Genomic DNA, 21,958 nt, shown 5'->3' on the forward strand with positions numbered 1-21,958 from the left:
GCTATTTGCAATTACTCAGCGTTGATATAACGAACTTTTTAACGACACCTACCGTGAACATGTCCGTCTATGGTCGTTAAACAGCAAGACGCTACCAAATGACCTTGGTCGCAACGCTGTGGTTTCCTCACCTGGGAATTACCCTATTCTGTTAATAAAATCAACATACTGGGACTTATGGCCGAAGTGAAAGCAATAAGTTGATTTTAGATCTTGCGGCATGCTCAAAATAGTCTTATAACACGGTGTGAATATTTTTAAGGTGAGTTTGACAACGACGGTTACGGTTGGCTATTTATCCAAGTTCCCACAGATCATGTTACACTACAATGACTCGTTTCGAAGTTTGGCTTAGGTTGCTATACGTTTTCGTTGACCAAAAGAACGCAGGTATTTAGTCCTGAACTTGAAGTGATTCGTTAGTAAATGCTTCATGCTGAGTTAGGCTGACTACCTAGCCGAACAAACATGTTGAGCCTAATCTTAGGAGGAGTTGCCTAGGCTAGGCCTAATTGTATCCTACCCACACAGTATATGATGAGCCCTAGGATACAGGTGCCTGTTCTTTGCAAGCCCAGGAAACAGTGGTATTCACCCTTTATTTGCTGTATAATTTACTACCATACAAGTATATTGACGAGAAATTATGTTTTTCTTAGCAGTTCAGTAAGCTGATGTATGAGTGTTATTGGCTAACCCCCTACCCCTCCTCCCACAAAGGAAAATTAAAGGACAACATTTGTTGTGTATTTCAGAAGGTGATTGTCATCATTTGATGACCATTTGTACTGGTTCCGAAAGGTGGGCTTCATTAACAAGTATGTCCATGTCGAGCTGAAGTCCGAGTTTATTTTAAGTTAGACTTGGACAATGCTTAATTTGTTTTCTATACAGATCACACAAATTAAAAGGATCCAGGGGTTGAACTGCAAATTATAAGAGACCGAAAATCTAACACAATCTTGCTAATTTGAGAATTATAAGACACTAGGAAATGCTTTTGTATGTTGCTTGAAAATATTATTTTGTAAAGAAGCACAGCAAATATGTTGTAAACATCTAAGCGGAAAAGAAAATCTCCCATAACCCCACCCTCTTCACTGCCCACCACTTCCTGCTGGAAGAAAAGGCCCATCGGCTACTCGTTCGAACCTCCTTTTATTGTGCAAAATGGCTGTAAAATTGTAAGCAATAACAAAAGTTTTGTACATTAGTTTGGTGAAAACCATTACACTTTCTTATTTGATGTTCCTTACTGTTTCAGTTATCCATCATCCACCATCTTGCATAGTTTGGAAGGAAATTATTTTTGCCTTGGAGTTTAAGTGTTCAAAGACATTTTCAATATGTTGGATCAGACCAAGAAGAAGCTCTTAATATTTGGAGGGTTGTTATTTTTTGGTTGGTATGCTTCAAGAAGTTGGAGCTCCATGCAAGACTACAATATGTGGATGAGCCGTCTTGAACTCTATGAATTTAAAACACAGTTTGAGAAATCAAGTAAGTCTGCAAAGCTGTTTGTAAATGTTTATAGGGCTCCATCTTATATTAAATTTTTGAATTATCCTCAATTTTCCAGGTACCTGCTTCAGTTAGGGGATCTGAGTAGATTCCTTGAATAAAATCCCAGTGACTTTTCTGCTACCGAAAGTATAGCAGTTCATTTCATTTGCCTTCATATTTCAGGATGTTTCACGTTAGAAGAGTATTCGGTACTGGACGTAAAAAATAGAAAAGCTTTCCGTGATCTGCCTGATGCGAAGATATCAAAATTACAGAGGGCTCAAAAGCAACTTCAAGATGAATTACTTTTAAAGCAATGGCTGGAAGACTACATGTACTCACCACTACTCCAACAGTAAGATATAATACATCTTCAATTATCCACTTATAAATGATTTTGAATGTTAAATAATGCAGTCCTATTACCTGGTGCATGATATAATAGATAAGATGAGTTTTCTGAACAATATCAATGTCTTAAACTTCTGATTTAGTAAGCAATGGATCATTTTCAGAAAGAAGATATAATTATAGAGTTTGTGAGAAGTAGTTTACCTGCAGTGACATTTTTTAGATCATTATCAAGATCCATCACAACTAATCAGTTTGCCAGTTGTCAACTGATACTGCAGCAAGCTTTTTTTTTCATTGTTGCCAGTACCAACTTAGAATATGTACACACATACAAAGAATAACCCAATTTCTTCTGCTGCGATTGTAAGTAAGAACTCATACATTTATATTACAACTTACTACTTAGGCATAGTAGGAAAAGTTATTCCCTTAGAAATAATATTTTCTATCCCCTTTTAAACCCCTTTTGCTTTTGCAAGTAACACTTTTAAGAGGGTTAGTTCAGAGGAAAAACAATTTTTGACTGAAAGAAGAACTTGTATTCTTAGTATTCTGCAGAAATTTGCAAGCAATTCCAATATTTTATTTTCGTGACCCTGATAGTTGAAATTGCTACAGTTTTTTTGTTGTAATTAAAGTTGAAGCAATGTGTGATGTCATAGTTGCACAATGAGAGCAAACCCTTTTTTCTTTCTTTCTCTTGTTGTTTGTATCAATTTATTGTATTGAACTTGGATTGGACAAGGATAAGACTCATACATTAATGCATCCCAATTTTGAAGAAGAAATTATGGTGTTCAATTTAAAGAAAGCATAAGGCAAATTTGTGCATCTATGACATCACACATGCTTGCTGAAAGTTCCCTTTTCAGTACAAATCATTGTCAACTTCAAATGTTGTTATCTGGTTAGGTTGTGTTTGTGTGATTAAATTTATCAACATTGGTACTTTGTGATAGTAATTTGTTACGTTGTATAGGGAACTTTGTGGAAATGTCACCAAATTGAAGATCCTCTGGCTGCCTTATCAGATATATAAATGATTTTATTTACCATCATTATGTAATCTACAGTTTTGATGTAGAAAGATACTAGCATTTTGTAATATATTGAAAGAGGCATCTTTATTTTGCAGGCTCCACTCACTAGAGATTTGGACGCTTGATGACTTACAAACGAAGATCCACAACTCGAAGAAAATCAAGACTAAGCTCTCTCTGTCTGAGCAAGAGCTGTCAAGTTTACAAAAAAAAGTGAAAGCTTTTCAGGCCAGTGGTAAAACATACAAGGCTAACTTTTCCAACTCTAGGAAGATATGGAATTTCATCGTCTGGATGTTAACTTCACAGGGTGAGTGTTAAAGGGGTAGACAGTGTTGCATGTGTAACAGAAGGGCCTAAGTATGTGCAAAGTTATGTTTTTATGCTTAGACTTTCCCAAATGGACTATTTTATTTCACAGATATAACTTTACATGTAGCTTATGCCCTCCTGTCACATGTATACACACATACACACACACATCCCTCTCCCTTCCTCAGACCTCTCCCAGTACTATTTCAGGTTCTACATATATACTACAGTAAAATAAAGTTCCTTTAAAAAGTGTTTTTTCCCTTTGAATGTGGTACTTTTAAAGAAAAAGTCGCCCAGGAAAGAACCTGGGCACGAAAAACCGAACGACTGATACGCTCTCAATCCCAGTCCCTTTGCATCGGGACTGTGACTGTGTGATCATCGTCGGGTGTGCATCACCATTCCCCTCGAAAGGGAACAAATACTACACATGATCTTAGCCAAATGTGGTTGCCATGTTTCAATGTTTGAACATAACTCCATCATCATTTTTTCTCCTTGAGAGTTTGGCAATGCTGAGACAGTAGAAGACTTTTAATCGAGTGACCTACCTACACAAAATTCAGAGACTTATTAGAACAAGTTGCTCCGTTTCTAAGAATCAAGGAAATAGTTTGTTCAAAAATTCATGTTTGAATGCAACCCATCATTAATAAGCAAACATGTGTTGTTGTAAATTGTTTTCACATTTTGTGCTAAGAATTGTCTCCAAAGAAACTCAACTGGCCACAAACGTTACTTGATTTTGTTGTTGTATGATTTCTATTTTCAGGAAAAGTACTTGTTGCGATCATAGTTGGAGGTATATTCTTTTATTGGGTGAGAGGTAACAATGCTGCCGTTTCCAAATATCAGTCGGAGAAACCAGACTACCTGACGATATTATCCGGTAGTGTCCTAGACACCAACAAGACAGAAGTGGAGTGGTGCATCAAAGAGATTGCGCACGTCGGTGGTAATCTCAAATTCATCATCAGGGTAAAACAGCTCTCTCTGATTTCTCACGGTTTATAGGCAGCATTTCATTTCTAAACACTGCACAAACAACGTTCCATTTCCAACCCTTATTCGTTAAACTTGAGTGATCCTTTCAGAAACATTAGGAAGAACTTTTGCTCCCTCAAAATGGTTCAAGAATATTGCTGAAATAGGGATAAATGTTGCCAGTGGGGACAATAATTCCATCCCCCCCAATTTTTATATGCAAATTAGAGGAGGTATAAAATGAAAGTTTTCATATAAGAATGAAGAGTAGGTAAATTGAAAAGTGCTGCAAGTTTATGTTGTTCTCTAGTGTTGTTAGAGTTGGATTAGAAAAATAGCTGCACTATTAATCATCTTTTGTGATGTCACTGTAGCACCAAACGAACAACAATCTTTGTGATTGGATAAATTTTCATGCATTATCTTGCGACCATTGACCATATTCGGTCACTTTCATGAATGTTTATTAGTCATCGATTTCCTAGCTTTCTTCGCTTCATGAAAGCGGTTTTATCATCTGGACATTCTCTTTGACTGAAATACCTACACACTGTCAACATTCTGTAATTTATTGCTCTGTTTTATTGGATTATCTCTGCATTGCTATTTTTGTTGTTGTTTTTTTTATTTTTTTTTTTTTTATTGTCACGTTGTGTACTTTTGATACTGATTCAGTCTTTAGATCTATTTTGCTCTTCTAAATTAACTTGATGTTTTTAGTCAAACTATTTCCACCAAGTTTTAATAAATGTATAAATGTACCCTCTCATGATCTGTTAGAGCAGATTTGATGATTAATCAACTCTTTCAGGACCTTTAAGACCTGTCTGACATCCAAATATTATAATTAATGCAGCATTAGTTAAATAATGCTTCTGTCGATTAGTGCAGAAAATTGTACTCGTATGTTGTTTTAAGATTTCTTATAAAAGTTTGAGTCTAGTTAGACTTCACTCTTTTGAATTCTCCTTTAGAACTAGAAAGCATAAAAGATAGATAAAGTAAAATTAATAAAGAATTCACTCTTTATTTCATTTTAGTGCAGAAGCAATTTGTACTACCATAACCTTTGCATCACTTATCTTTCAAAGTATGAATGAAGTTAAACACTGCACATAATACTAGCATTAACAGTCAAAGTGAAACTGGAAACTGTGACTGAATAGTAATCTTTGGTATTAAAGATATAACACTTCAAAATGGGTCGAGGTTCTACGATGCAGTCTAAACAATAACTCTTTTATGATATGGAAGGATCAGTAGTCTACCTTTGACTAACAGTTCAAAGGTCGTGGGATTCTTTGTCTTGGTGGAAGGTTTATTTACAAATAGCGATAAACATATGGCAGTCTTACAGTGTTTACTTCTCTCCTGTCTGGTTGTTTACTTACCATTACTATCTCCTTTTCAGTTTTACCAAAGGAATGGATTCAAATGTCCAGTGTCAAAGAAAGACAAGATTACAGTTGAAATCTTATCCCCACAAGGCCCCATACCTCACTCCTTAGAATTCAGTCCCGAGCCTCAGAACAACGAGGTCACAGTTCACGCCTTCACCGTCAAGAGGGCAGGTATTTACAGTATTTCTGTCACAGTCATGCACGTTCATATCAAAGGCAGCCCTTTCAAGAAAAAGTTTTTAGCAGGTGAGTCTATTTTGTCACAGTTATAAACAGGTATCTTAGAGTGTCCCTGATTTCCTGTGGTTGTATTCACATTTAATCCTGTTACCCACCCAACCTACATAGTACATACCTCCACCTCCCCCCCCCCCTCTCTCAGGTTGTTGACAGGTTACAATGAAATTCGATACAAAAGTTCCTGCTGCATGTGGTATGATTCATATATAGCAACATGGAATTATCAAAGCTCATTTTTGTTCTGGTGGTCTGAGAGAAAAATGGGTCAATTTTGTGTTAAAGGCAAGTTTGGGAAATGCTATTGTAGGACACCTTCAATATTAGGTGCAACAGATGAAGGGATCAATGTCTTTGCCTGTTTTGTGTTTATAAGTGTCCGGCCTACTATGCTTACAAAAGTAATGTCTCTGTTAAAGAACTGAATACATAATAGGATTCACAGAAGTTAACATGTTGCACATTTGATTGATAGTCTGTATTTTCAAGCAAAAAGCAAATCTTTGAGCAATTCTCTTAGTTGAAGTCATTTGCAGAACTGTTCTCTCCACACTCTCATTTTGTTACCCAGTTAACTAACAATTGCATACAAATTTGGGTAACACCTGTGAAATTCTTACAATGTGGTAACTACTGTACCTGGATACACTATGAAACCAAACCTTCAGTCATACATGTATAGTTCATCTAAACTATAGTATGAAGTAAGAAGATCCTGCAAGGATCGAAACGTCAGGCCAACTTACTTTTACACATTCTCCTACACAGGCTCTCTAGTGGATAAGCAGTTTGCTAAAAGTTTTATTTTATTTTGATACTATATTATGAAATGAGACAAGAATAGTTGCTTTGATTTGTGACCTTAGCTTCGCTCGTGTAAATCCAAAGTGAATATTATAATTGAACATGATTTAATGTGTTGGCAGTATGTGTAGCACCTAAAGAGAAATGAATGTTCTTGTTTATTAATACATGTATGTATTGCCATTCTATATATATTTTTTTTTTTTCAGGAACACCTGACCCAAAGAAGACGGGTCTGGTTCACCACTCATCTGTGGCTGTCGTAACACAAAATGCAGATCAGTCCTTACAAGTGGAAGTCCGAGATATCTATGACAACGTCTGTTCTCTGGATTCTTTAAAGAGAAGTGGTGCTGCAACAGAATTTCAGTTTAAAGTTGCAAAGGTTCGTTAAGAGTGCTTGAAATGTGCTATTGAAGTCACATGACTATTTTCAGGGTACACTGACACTTTGTAATTCTTCTTTGAATTTTTAATACTTAAGCTACACTGTCTTTTTTTTGGGGTGGGGGGTTTTAGTTTCTTTTATATGTTGAATGTTTGGCCTGTTTTGAGAGCTTCCTGGTGTAAAGCATAGCTTGCAATTTTGTTAGTTTTTAGGCGATATTTTGATGTCATCATCTTTAGAAAACAGTTATTTTACATCCATAACATTTAATGACTATGAAGTATTAAAGTTACATCCAAGAATCTCTCCTAGCAGTGATTTCCTTTTGGGCCTTTTGAGCTGTATTTTGTGTCTGGTTTTAACTTTAACAGAGCCATGTAGTAATTGCACATAATTTCATGATGATCAATCTAACTAAAAGATCAATGATATCACTAACGGTAGTAAAGAAGACTGTAGACGTTATTCCAGTGAAAGATAAAAAAAAATTGTGTCCCACAAAATTTCACATGCTGTATTATTTTCATTTGTCAGATGTTTGAAATTAACCCTGGTGAGATTGTGACAAGTTAAAGTAACATATTATGTAGTCAGGGAAACTGAACTCTTCCTAAATGGATGAATATGGCAACACCAGGTTGTGACACATTCAAGATACACTGTAACTTTAAAGCAGCTTTTTGAGCTTTGTCAGAAATAATGTCTAAACATATGATTGTTTCTTAAAAATTGAAATTTTACCAATCTAAAGCATCTGTCTAGATTATGTTCACCAATTATGAGCAATTTAAATGCATTTGATTCAGTCCTCAATCAACATTTCATAAGCCATGCACTTTTCATGGTGGTATACAGCACATGTAAAATTAAAGTTTAAAATTTCAACTTTTGCTTCACTTGTTGGAATGAGCCATGACTAAACAAACTAATGAGTTAATTGGATATGGGATTCCTCTATGGACTAGTATTGAACTATTTATCAGTTTCAACACTCAGAAAGCTGCTTTAAGGTACTGTATTTGGACTAGGTTTGATGTGACCATGTTCTTCTTTTTCTTCTCTCTAATTACAGAATGATGGGCAATCCTCACCGAGTCTTTCATCTTGTGCAAAGTTTAAGCCGGCCATGAATAATAATTACATTACACTGACCATGAACGTTAAACGGCCTGGATGCTACCAGGCATCAATCACCTACCAGGGAGAACCAATCAGAAATGGCAATTTTACTCTCTTGGTCCTAAGTGGCGAGTTCCTTACACATTTTGTAATCTTCTCGTATATATGATTTATTTGTTTGATTGTTAAAAGGATTCATGCGTTTTGTGTACTTAATACCTTTACAATGTTTTATCTTGCATTGATTCTTGTTGTATCAGAAAAGTATTGGGTGAAAAGGATTTTTAAACAGCTCCTTGCATTTATTTCCGGCAATCCCCCTCCCTCACCTCTCCTCCCCCCCCCACCTGCCCCAATTCATGAAAACTTCGGACTTGATGATAAAAATATATCAAACTCTTAGCATAGAACTACAATACTATTGTAGCAGATGCACTCAGGCCTAACCTAATTACAGTAACATTGGTACAGACTTTCTCTATTCACTTTAATAAGTGTGGGGATGACTGCCAACCTACTTGCAGTTTTAGAAATGGACAAGGTTTATATTCCGTTAAGCTCTCTGATGTTAACAGCAGTCATTGTTTCTTCTTGCCTTCACAGAACCTGATGCAGAAAAAGTAACAAAATGTATCGAAAAGAAAAATGGAGATGCTCACTTCGAGTGTATGCTGCTCGCATGTAAACACGAGAAACTGCGCAAGCCCAAAAAGGTGGTCTGTTACATTTCACCTAAACAGCTCACAGTGAAAGAGTTCTACCTGAAGTTTATTCCGAAAAGGCTGTTCACCTTCAGAGTATGCCCTGCAACAAAGGTAACATCTTTTATAATCCCACTTTCAGCTGACGTGACTGTGTGTATGTGTTTTCAGTGTTTTGTTTACAATATTGCCTTGATGCATTGTTCTGTATGTCGGTTATAAAATTCCAGGCCTCAACATTTGGGCATATTTACTCGCAAACTGCCAGTGGATTTTTAACTGATTGCCAGTAGATCAAAAGGCGCTTTCATTTTTCCTGCTCGTAGACGTTCAATTTGAATAAGTCGTTTTCCTCTTTCGGTCTAAATATTCAACCTGCTGATTTTAATCACCATGTCAGATTACCACTACAGCCAAATGGAGGAACACAAATTGCATTATCTGTTTGTGATTTTCTAAAATAGTGTCACAACAAATATTTAGCACGTAAAAAACAGGTCTGTTTCTGTACCAAAGACTAAGCTGACAATGTTTTCAAAGCATATGTGTCTAGATATAGCTAATTTGCATATAATCTCTGGGATGAAGATATAATTTGCATTAAGACAATCAAGTCAGTTACCTGCAGGGTTGTGAGTGAGAAAAAAGACTTGATGCTTCATAGATAGGATCTATGCAGGAAACATACATTAGCATGCATTTGGTGGGAATTAAATACAGTACTCGATCCTTGATAGGTAGTATCTATGCAGGAAACATACAATAGCATGGATTTGGTGGGAATTAAATACAGTACTCGATCCTTGATAGGTAGTGTTTATGGAGAAAACATACAAAAGCATGGATTTGGTGGGAATTAAATACAGTACTTGATCCTTGATAGGTAGTGTGTATGGAGAAAACATACAATAGCATGGATTTGGTGGGAATTAAATACATTTACTCGATCCTTGATAGGTAGTGTTTATGGAGAAAACATACAATAGCATGGATTTGGTGGAAATACAGTACTTGATACTTGATAGGTAGTATATATGCAGTAACATACAATAGCATATATACTTGGTGGGAACTATATACAGTACTTGATATTTCATAGGTAGTATCTATGCAGTAAACGTACACTAGCATGGATTTGGTGGGAAGTAAGTACAGTAGATTTTTGCACAATCATTTTATTTATCAAATGCAAATCATCTGCTCAAGAATCATCCTCACACACTGGAAGTATTTACCCTTCCGTAATTCCTGATCTGACTACATACATGCTAGCAACAGAACATTTAACATGTGTTTGTGAATTCTGCGAATCAAGCTATCTATTGCATCTTTGTTGTTATCTCTTCTTTCATATTTTTGGAAATTAATGTTGAATATTTCTCTGACTTTGCATTTTCAGTTTCAGTTTCAAGGTCCTAATGCCAAGGACCCGGAATATTTTGATTTCTCCGTCGATGACGGGGGGCAGGAACCAATCACAATGGCTTCCAAGGATAGAGACTTACTAGCAGCTGCTTTCACTAAATTCCTTCTTTCAAATATCGGTGAGGACTGCCTGTTAATCTGCAAAAGTGTGTTTTGAAGCATGTCGAAAAGCTTGTCTGTAAAACCCTTCGAATAACCGGAACGAGCAACTCAGTAAATGTTCGGGTCGTAAGTCACTGAGTGTTGTTTGATGCTCATTTAATTTCACCTCACATTCCTCATTATTATATCACACCTCAGGTGATGACCTCATTTTACTTGTTGTTGATCTCCAGGTGGTTCAGAGATGTTTAAAGATAAACAAACATGTTTCTTTGAAGAAGTTGCCAATCTACATTCCAAGAAGAAGGGTTCCCAGTCAATCTATGTGGAGAGGGGCATGATTATAGAAAGTGTGAGTCATTTATCAGTAATGCTGATCAATTTATTCCTCATATGGTGAATTTTTACCTCAGCAGAATCTCCCTGTTATAACTATTATGACAGCGAATTGTATCGGTTTAATCCAACGTCATCCATCCGTTTACCATTCCTCTCTCCTCTTGACTGATAATTTTAAAAACATAACTGGCAAATAAATTTGCCAAAGCTGAATGAAACACTATGTATTCTGTATTTAATACTTCTCATCCGTGACAAAAAATAACCTGGTGGCCCATTTGCTGTTATGTTGTGATATTATCAATGTTTTTCATTTTTGGGGCAAGACATTATGAACTTATTACAAACTCAGTCAGGGACTTTGACTTCATTAGCTACACGAGGAATAGACATGGTACAACCCTGTGTGAGGTTCTAGTCCTTGTGACATCCTCTATCTTCTACTCAATGAACCATCTCCAGTGTAACGTAATTCTTGAGAGAAGAGGAGAGTGACATCACACAGTACTTTATTGAATGCTGCAACTTCTGGACAGGTGCAAATTAGATCAATTTCAAAGAGCATGTCAAGAAGTAAATGTTAGTGCATAAAGCATTGTGTCCTTCATCTCCATGAATTACTAATGCAAGCATCATTTTCAGTTTTGATTTGTTTCAGCTTTTTGCCTCTGTAAATATGTCTACTTTGCTTCTGTTTTGTTTTTTTTATCTACAGTCAATGAAAGCTACAAAGCATTTATCTACTAATGACTGGTGTAAGAGGTTTGAAGTCAACTTTGCTGGGGAAGAGGGTCAGTATTGCCTATGAAAAAATTGGTTCTTTTTTTGTTAACCTCAGAATTGTTGGCTTTTTTCTTTTGTCATTTGCTAAATGTTTGCACTATTTGTGTGACATTGCAGTTATTGTTGAAGTAAGAAGAAAATGATATAAGAAGATACATGATGCAAGGGACTATAAAGTTTATGAATTAAGGGTTATTGACCAAAGTGATACTTGTGCAGATTAACAGAGATTGTGAGGGTTAATAGCATGTTTAGATAGTTGGACGTCATTTCTGTTAGAAATTCAATTCAGATTCGTATTCGTTGTACATGCTCACAAGTGAAGAAACTCCAACCAGGAAGAAAGTAAGAAGTATCGAAAGGAATTATTTCTCAAAGGTTTCCTTTAGTCCTTGAGAGAAGCAATTTTTATGTTTTCATCACCACATTCATTCAACCCTTGTGCACTTCTGACCAATTTCACCGATCATTTCTTCCTTTAAGTCTGGAATTGCTCCATAAACACGTTTTGAAGCCCTTGATAGGGATAACATTTGCCTTGAGTCTTTGTATGCAATTCAGTGCTGTAACAGTAGTAGTACAGTAGGTTTCAAGCATCATGCTGTATTTGTAGTCACTATCTAGCAAAGTAAACAGAACATCTGTCGTAACCACCGATATATCTGTTTGCTTAAGTCTGCGTGGCATGAGACGTTATCTTACAAAGACATCTAACTGACATGGGGGCAAATAGAAGGGTTCCTCAAACAGTGGTATAAAGGATGATCCTGTGCCTTTAAGCAGACATTATATAATAACACTACATTGTTTATTGCACTGATCAATCAATCCCTGCATTCATGTTGACAGGTCTTGATTGGGGTGGCTTGACGAGAGAATGGGTCGAAGTCCTATGTACCGCCCTCTTTTCTCCAGAAGGACACTTTTTCAAGCGACTTCAAGCTGATGACCATCAAGGCCTGGTAATTTTTTTTTTAAAATATTTTCTTATATATATATTTTTATTTTTTATTTTTTGATATTTTTTATTTATTTATTTTTATAATTTTATAAATTTATTTATTATAAATTTATTTATTTATTTATTTTTTATATATATTTTTTATATATATATATTTTATATATTATTTTATATATATATATTTTTTATATATTTTCTCTCAGTTGAGTGCATATGGTAGAGACATATCCACACATGTGCTTTTGTTTAATCTGTGTTTCATGATAAAAGACCTGAGATACAAGGCATGTTTGTCTTTCTAAATCAATTTTGTCCTTGCCCTGTGTGAAGTGAAGGAGATACATCTGATGACAAACATGTCTAAAGTATTAAGAAAGGGAAAGCTCCATTACCAGATGCCATGTAGTTACTCTTGTAAAAGGGTGGTTGCACTGAAGGGGGAGGGAGGGTAGCTGTTAATGTGATGTCATATGTGATGTCATACTGGCAGAAAAATGTGTGAAAACTACATAAGAAAGTTGTTGTATCTTAGTAGAAATTAGTAAGATAGTGTTAAAATCTTGCAGTCATTGCTTCAAGATTGCTCATTTGAAAGCTATACTATGTGTAAACATACTACTAACTGCTGTTACAAGTTTTGAATTCTTTATTGGCAGGTTCATCCAAATCCAGATCGCCCTGATGAATATTCAAAGATCAAGTTTTACGAGTTTGCCGGTAAACTGGTGGGAAAGTGTCTGTATGATTCCTCGCAGGGCAGCGGGACCAGACTCTACGTTAGAGCGACTTTTACCAGGTCGTTCCTTGCGCAGATCATCGGGTTACGTATAACTCATCACGTGAGTCACAAAACGAAATCACATATCTGTCTTCGTGTTAAGGTAAATTGATGTTCTTTGCAGCGTCTTCCAGAACTACCCAACTTTTGTTTTGAGTGATAAGATGTCTAAAACTAGACCCTCAATTTATGAATATCATTATTTGGAAATGTAAAAATTGGGATTGCTTGTGGAGGTAGCTTATAGCTTGGGTTTTTGATCACTAGTTTGGTTTCAAATATGGGAACTATGCTAATTAAATGAAGGTCAATGTGGAAGAGCCCATGGATACTACATTTTTTGTTATTGCTTTGTTTCTAAGGGAACATTATGGAGTGGTGAGCTATATAGAAATGCTGAAAATATAAACACATTTAATGTTTCAAATATAACCATAATTTTGAATAAAGAATTCTCTGGTACAACTTGTAGTCCTTTTATGTTTTAATGGAAATAATTAAGATATTAAAATAAATATATCATTTTTTGACAGTTTTTTGAAACTGATGAGCCAGAATACTACAAGACCAAAGTTAAATACATTCTTGAAAACGACATCACGGATATGGAACTCTGCTTCGCCGAGGACCAATACGACAGCAACGGGAAATTCTTGACCGTAAGTGAAAACCCACAAATAAAGACTTTGATGGTTCAGCAGTGGATATATGAGATGCATAAATACTCCAGATCACTTCAATTTACAACTATGCCTCTTACACCCAAAAACCTCAGGCTTCTGAATATCCTGTTGCTTTACAGAAGATTTGTTTTGTGTTTGATGATAATGGGCTTTTAAGCTAATGTGGGATATTTCTGTCTCTACTTTTGAGTCTTTTTTCTTCTCACAATGATCTCCGTTTTCATCATGCATGTATGGTTGCAGTTTTAGTTTAATTTTGCTAGTGTGTAACCTCAGTGTCCCTCGACACAAACATCCTTCAGCTACATTACTAGTTATAATGTGGACTGACTTGTGTGAAGCCATACGTTATCCACTGGAGGGAAAAAGAATTTCACGATATATATGATTCAAGATATTAGAGATTGTTTTAATGCTTGTATTATTGCAGATTATTGTAATCTTGTGTCACAAATGCAAGAACTGTTCAATCATACTTGTCTCACTTTGACATTTTTTGTTTGTTTAATGATGGCATGGAACGTCTACAACCTAAATATGTTTCAATTTGTTAATACTTTGTAATTTTACAGACTGTGGAATTAATCCACAATGGTAAAGACACGAAGGTCACCAACCAAAACAAGATGCAATATTTAGACCTGCTGGCACAACACAGACTATCTAACTGTGTACAAGAGGAAATTGAAGCATTCCTTAAAGGTAAAGAAGGAAAATTCGCCAGTGGGTGGTGTCTTGAATGATTTTATGAAGGCAAAAATGGCAAACAGGAAACCTATTTTAGAGAAATTAAACGTAAAGCTAACTAGTATTGTCGAACTGATTGTCTGTTTCATTATTCAAACCTAATGGCCAAGTTGGTTATCTGTTAGGGAATGATATCAAATTTGATTAATTTCTCAAACTTCTAGAACCTTCTAGGGTGTCCCTGTTTGGGGTCGTTTTCTTATTTTTTGTTGGACTGGGGATGGGAGTGGGAGGGGAGGGTTTAGACGGAGGAAACTTTGAAGAGAATGCTCAGGTCAAGCAACAAAGTATTTTTTCTGTCATGATTTATTGAACAATCCATAGAATCACCTTCATAATTATACTATATTGGGGTTGTTGTTGTTTTGTTTTTGTTTTAGTAATAAAAGAAAGTTGTTTAAACTCTGAATACCCTGTAAGTAATTTTTTTAATGATTTTGTATTGATGGCAGGATTAAATGACCTGATTCCTGATCATCTTCTGAGCATCTTTGATGAGAATGAGCTTGAGATGCTGCTCTGTGGAGCCTGCACATTCTCCCTCGATGACCTTAAGGGGAACCATATCCTTGTTGGCAGTAATCCTAGGTTCCTTCAGGTGAGAGTCCACATGAGCAAACTATTCAAAGCAGTATTTTTGTTGTCAATCCAAAGATTTTTTTTTTAATTATTATGATAAATTGTAATGCAGTTTATTACCTCCTTATGTCTACTGTTGTTTTTAATATTGAAGTCCCCAACATGAAACTTGAGCTTTATCACAATGATTCTTTCAGTTGACAGTTAACAACTGAAGACCAATATAGTAAAAGCATCAGTATGTTATGTCTATATGTTGACCAATCTCTGCTTTGTCTCCATATCAAACTAATATCTATTTTCCGATGCTCTCGCAGACGGTGCAGTGGTTTTGGGAGATCATTTCCAGTTTTACTCAAGAGGAACTCACCAGGCTATTACAGTTTACAACAGGATCCTCTCAATTACCGACAGAGGGATTTGCTCAACTGAAACCAACTTTCCAGATAATGTCGGTGCCAGCTCATGCTAGCCTTCCTACAGCTCATACTTGGTATGTAACCTTAGTCTAGATAAATCCTACCTTATCCTTCGTACAGCCCATACTTGGTATGTAACTCAAGTTGATATGGTACCATCCTTAGTCCAATGCCAAAGCCAACGAATAATCGTCTCTCATTATGTGAACAGTTAAATTTTCTTCGGGTATTCCTCAGTGAGGATGTGGAAAGTTTGGTGAAATCTACCCGGTGATATGAATCATTAATGACGTCCACAGCGGCTCCCACATGATGATATGAATATTCATGATGTCTTGCAATCCTCTGATTGGTGATGTGAATGTTCAAGTCTCACATGGTTTTAATAATGGACAGTTACTCCACTGACACGTAAATTACACTTGTCCCTTTGTCTAACTCCACAGCTTCAACCAGCTCTGCCTGCCAACTTACGATAACCCTGAGCAGTTTCACAGAATGTTGAGCTTAGCTATCAGTGAAGGATCATCTGGATTTGGTTTCCTTTAGGGTTAAAGAGTCAGAAATTGCCTGCCTCAGTCTTGCTCCTCAGAGGATGGGATGTTCTAACCCAGCTAGATTACTCATTCACATATGAAGTAACTCAAGTAAGATCTCAGCATAAAAGATTCTACTAAGTTTAAGATTAAATTTCTCTCAAAATTTTGATACATTCCAAATTATGTTTCATTCCTGCTCAAAACCATTTTTTCTTTTATCATTTCTTTTTCTGTTTTTGTAATTTTTAATGGTTCATGTGAATATATAAATCATCATCTTGGGTTTTGCTGTGACTGTAATAAAGAAAAACCAACAAAAAATCAAATACATTTAAAAATAAATAAATATGAAACCCCATTTAAAATGTTGTTTTAAGTTAGTGAACCCGTTTGTTTATTATGGTTTGTAAAACTGAAAAATGTAAATTAAAAATTTTGCTATGACGATGGAATTATAAGTTCCAAACTTTTTCTTGTTTGAAAGTTCCGAATCTGTAGTGTTTTTCTTAGCCATTGGTTGTATTCCTTAAGATATCTTTGATGTCTCTTGTACAGTAATGTATATAAATTTCCTGCAGAAGGGCTGTGAAAGTTTGTACGCACCATATATAGCACACAGTTTAAACCTACAAAAAAATCTGAAAGTAATAAAGAATTAAAGAAAGGGAAAACTTGTAGCCCTTAAAAATGTACTTTTTAATCCTTATAGAAGCTAGAGAAATTTTTTATCTTTTCAAAATCTCATAAAATTTTTCCAGAATATATTTGACTAATATGCAGTACTACTACTACTAATAATAATAAATAGATGAGGTTTGATTGTATGGTCACCCAATATTTCAATGACTGATTACAAATTTTGTTTTGTTCATACAAAATATTTCTTGTTATATCATTTTTAAATGTGTTTTTTAGTGTGTGGGAGCATCATGTAACAAATAGCAATGGATTCTTAATCTGACACGTTCAGTAAGCTCTTTTTTCAATTTTGCAAATTTTAAGGCACTCAAAAAATTTTTTGTACTACAGCTCTATAAATTTTAACAACTTTACTTTAAGGACGTTGGACAGAAACTGTGTGGTAGATATTTACAATTAACAGCATCAACAACAACAATTTTTTTTATAATGCATACTGACTTCTTTCATATTAAAATTATCTAGCTTAAAAGAAATATTTGCATATTTGCATCTGTATGGGAAATTTAGCAGACCTGTTTACAATATAACTCAAAATAAGATTACAAGTGATACAACTAACAGTCCTTACTTGAATGCTTCATTACTAGAAACATGAGTTAGTGAATTGTCTATGATTCCACTGGATTGTAAAACTGTCATGTGTGTACTGATCACATACAAACATAACTCTACAAAAGTAATTATGCTAGTTTGTCCAAAATTTCTCTTTTTTTAAATGTTGACTAAAAAAGCTATTGAACTTAATTGCATTGAGAGTTTTGTATCCATATTTGTCCAAAATCAAAGCAACAATAACTTTATTATGTTATCAATCAGGGTTGATTGGTTGAACAACTGAAAGTGTTGGTTGTTCAAGAAGACTGTTGTGTGTGTAATGTTATAGAAGGTACAAATCAGTTATATACATAACTATAAATAGATTGGTTGACCCCCTGGCCAACCCCACCCATAGAGATAGCTGTCTGACAAGAAAAGTTGTGGTCTTGGAAATAGAGGACAGCCCTTTAACAGTCCTCCCTCTCAATGTAACACAGATATCAATGTAACACAGATATCAATGTAACACAGATATCAATATAACACATATATCAATGTAACACAGATATCATTGTAACACAAATATCAATGTAACACAGATACAATGTAACACAGATATCAATGTTACACATATATTAATGTAACACAGATACCAATGTAACACAGATACAATGTAACACATACACTATGCATGATAAGTAAGAGTTGCACATATACTTTCATCAGGGTTTGTAACATGAAGAGAGATTTTATACAAATGAACAAAGGTTTTGTAAATCATATGTAAGCATCTAGAAATATATGTAATTTTACCTAAAGTTCTTATTCCTTGAAATGTATGACAAAGAGTAATATTAACTGCCCCATTGGTACTAATATTAATCTCTCTCCCACTCTCTCTGCTGATTTTTTTTTTAAAAAACAGAAAAACATTCATACAAACAAATTCTTCATTTACCTGACCTAGCTGTTTACCTGATGAGGGTTACATGTTTGCAGTTGTTAGTAGCTTTGTGTTTCCATTACAATGTTTGTCTTATTCAATACTAAGGGGTTACTCAACGGTCTAGCGTGCGTTACTCACAGGATTAATGCACGATCAGGGGATAATGCAAGCGATGCACGAGGGCGGAGCGTAGCGGAGCCCGAGTGCATCCAGCGATAGCATTAACACCCGATCGTGCATTAATCATGTGAGTAACGCACACTAGACCGTTGATTAACCCCGTTCATTCATACACTACCATTTGTGTGGGGGAAAAATCATAAAACAAAACATTTTTGGTTACATATAACCAAAGATTTATTAAAGTGATGCCCCGTAATTTTACCATGCGTCACTCACAGGATTAACCACGGTCAGCTGACCTGAATGGACCAATAGGATTTAGGAATCTTTACTAAGTATGAATGAATATTACTTTAAGAGTGAAATGTTCTTTGGTACTGAAGCTCTAGTGTACCATGAACACATGTGGGTTGGTATGGGTTTCTGTTTTGTAAGTCATGGATTTCATTGACATCAAGCGCATCTGAAATTTATGAACTTTTGTAGACCATTTGAGTTCAAATCTACTAGTCCTAGTGTGTTTTGAAGGAAACTTATTTCATGGCAAAGCCAATTTTAGAAATCTCTTAGTTTGGAGAGGATTAACAAAGTTAAATGAATCTCTAGCAGATTATTAGTTCTTTGTATATCTTCACTTTTTAAGCTGCTTCTTTTTTTTTTGGCTTTTCTTCATGCTGTTTATTAAAAATATAAAAAATATTCTGGTACCGTAAGTTAAAAAAATTCAGCGACCTCACTTGAAGTTGGAACATCCTGTGGACATCAGCTGAATCCATATATAGTCCTCATTTTAGGTCCCCTGTGTGTGTGACTTTGTAGGTAGTGTCCTAATGTGATCACCATATCTGTTATTATGTGTCTTTTGATGTGGTCCTTGTATGTGATTCTCACATATACAGTAGTCATAGTATGTATGTTTTCATATGTGGTCCCTATGTCGTCCTCACAAGTACTTATGTAACTTACGTACTTATGTATGTACTTATGTTTAGTTCCCTATGTCAATACCACAATTCTTAACCTGTGGAACTCCACCAGAGTAAACCAGACCTAGGTGAAAACATAATGGAGGAAAAGCAAATCTGTAACATATCTGTCCTTGGTCCAGTAGGTGATGAGTTTATTACTTAAGTTAGCAGTATTTTTAGGCTGTTTTTGTTTTATATTTCCACTCCTTACTGCTTCTTTTACAGTCATATAAGCTGTTGATATTTTGACTGTCTGTACAAAATTTCTTTTTACGTATGATATGGTGTGAATATTCACGGTGGTCTTAAATATTCATGAGAACAACACACAGAGTTGTACAAGTGAAGGGAATGGAACATGCATGTTGCAGTACCATTGTTTATGCCAACAGTTCTTTAATTTGTACATACAATATTGAACCAAGTAACATGGTCAATAGTCATAGCTTATTGCATACTTGTACAAATCTGCCTTTAAATACTTTTAAAGGAATGAACATACATGGTATTGAAGTTTATAAGCATGGGCATACTTACTTGATTATGCATGAGGTGCGATGTATGGGGATTGCATATTCATATTTTGATATCTCGTCACGCCATATCACAGTTAGGCTTAATTGTAAGGTTTACAAAAAAAGCATTTCTATAAACAAATGTTTTCTTTTTTATGCATTTCCTTTGCATATTTCCGTCATGAATAAGCACATTTCCTTGGATGTTTGCGAGCAGGGATGCATATAATTATTGAATGCTCAGTTGTGATTGTCTGTTGTATTTATCTCCCTTTTCATTGAATTTTTCTGACCATTGGATGTTATTACTGTAGTCATCATGTATTAGTGTGCATGTTATCCTGGTTTAAAGTAAGTCACCATGTTTAATTAATGCCATGTATTCAGTAGTCGTTATCCTGGTTGAAAGTAAGTCACCCTGTCTAATTAATGCCATGTGTTTGGTAGTCGTTATCCTGGTTTAAAGTAAGTCACCATGTTTAATTAATGCCATGTGTTCAGTAGTCGTTATCCTGGTTAAAAGTAAGTCACCCTGTTTAATTAATGCCATGTGTTCGGTAGTTGTTATCCTGGTTTAATGTAAGTCACCCTGTTTAATTAATGCCATGTGTTCAGTAGTCGTTATCTTGGTTAAAAGTAAGTCACCCTGTTTAATTAATGCCATGTGTTCAGTAAAAGTAAGTCACCCTGTTTAATTAATGCCATGTGTTCAGTAGTCGTTATCCTGGTTTAAAGTAAGTCGCCCTGTTTAATTAATGCCATGTATTTAGTAGTCGTTATCCTGGTTAAAGTAAGTTGCCCTGTTTAATTAATGCCATGTATTCAGTAGTCGTTATCCTGGTTAGAAGTAAGTGGCCGGTTTAATTAATGTCGTGTTCAGTAGTCAGAGTTAAATGTTGCTTGTTATAGTTCACATGTTTTGTATCATTTTAGTATATATAGTTGCTATTCACTCTTTACATAATATTACGAGCTAAAGATTAAGGGAATATGGCTTGAATAATGTCTGCTTGTTTGCTAAAAAATATTGTCTCAAATAATGCTAGCTTCAACTTCTTTGTTATTAATGATGCTAGCTTCAACTTCTTTGTTATTAATGATGCTAGCTTCAACTTCTTTGTTATTAATAATGTAGCTTCCTATCATGTCTCATGGGTGTAATTCTTTGCAGAGGTTATAGTCATATAGGCTTTGTGATACACATTGCAGTAGAATTTGAAAAACAGTTTTTTCTTTAAAATTACAAATAACCAATTGTAATCAATCTGAACATGCAAGAAAATATTGCAGTGGATGGTGGGGACGGGCGGGTTGTGGGGGATTGATTGAAAAAACAATAGCACCTTGTACATATCATTCTTCCAAATGAAACAACCATGGTGAATTTATAAACTGTGAATAAATTAGCCTTGAGTCAAATGCCCTAACCCACTTGAATTGCTAATGACATTACTTCAATGAGTAATGTCAGCTAGATTCTGAAAATTTGTTTTGTTTGTTTTGATTTGTTTTTACTAAATCTTATAAAATACTTTTATAAAATCAAGCATTGTTGAAACAGATCCGCCATCAGACCTGCCAATTAGTATGTGTCCTGGCCCATTGCCATATTTTCACCCCGAACTACATTCTATTCTATTCTGAAATATATCCTTGGCGAACATTACCAAGCAAAAGTGTTTCGCAAAGGTTCAAACCACTTTGTTAGCCTCCTATCCTTTATTTTTGTTTTGTTTAAAAATCATGCTTTGAAAGATTCTTCTTTTATCTATGTTTGTATCAGTAGTCGTTGCTTCATTAGTGCGTCAAAATGCTTGCAGCTTTGCACTTTTATTCGTGGCAAATTTAGGGTGCAATATTTTGAAAAAACCAAATTTTTATATGTTTCTATGAATTGTGTTCAATTATTATCCAATAATGTGGCTTTTGTGCTTTGTCTTGAATAAATATTATTTGAACAAACCAGA

General features: G+C 35.2%; 1 protein-coding gene across 1 annotated transcript; it reads left to right on the plus strand.

The window, feature by feature from the left end:
* The first annotated feature begins 71 nt into the window (after positions 1-71).
* Positions 72-21,958, plus strand: LOC139971156 (apoptosis-resistant E3 ubiquitin protein ligase 1-like). Its single transcript, XM_071977389.1, has 19 exons — positions 72-262; positions 1,265-1,500; positions 1,687-1,858; positions 2,993-3,207; positions 3,985-4,190; positions 5,608-5,842; positions 6,847-7,022; positions 8,098-8,272; positions 8,748-8,959; positions 10,245-10,389; positions 10,606-10,724; positions 11,427-11,502; positions 12,344-12,456; positions 13,112-13,294; positions 13,767-13,892; positions 14,489-14,618; positions 15,116-15,261; positions 15,560-15,735; positions 16,108-21,958. Exons 2-19 carry the CDS (start codon positions 1,347-1,349, stop codon positions 16,208-16,210), a joined length of 2,862 nt encoding a protein of 953 aa, XP_071833490.1. The 5' UTR covers positions 72-262; positions 1,265-1,346; the 3' UTR covers positions 16,211-21,958.

The sequence above is a fragment of the Apostichopus japonicus genome, chromosome 8, assembly GCF_037975245.1.
Source record: "Apostichopus japonicus isolate 1M-3 chromosome 8, ASM3797524v1, whole genome shotgun sequence".
In the NCBI taxonomy this organism is placed as follows: domain Eukaryota; kingdom Metazoa; phylum Echinodermata; class Holothuroidea; order Aspidochirotida; family Stichopodidae; genus Apostichopus; species Apostichopus japonicus.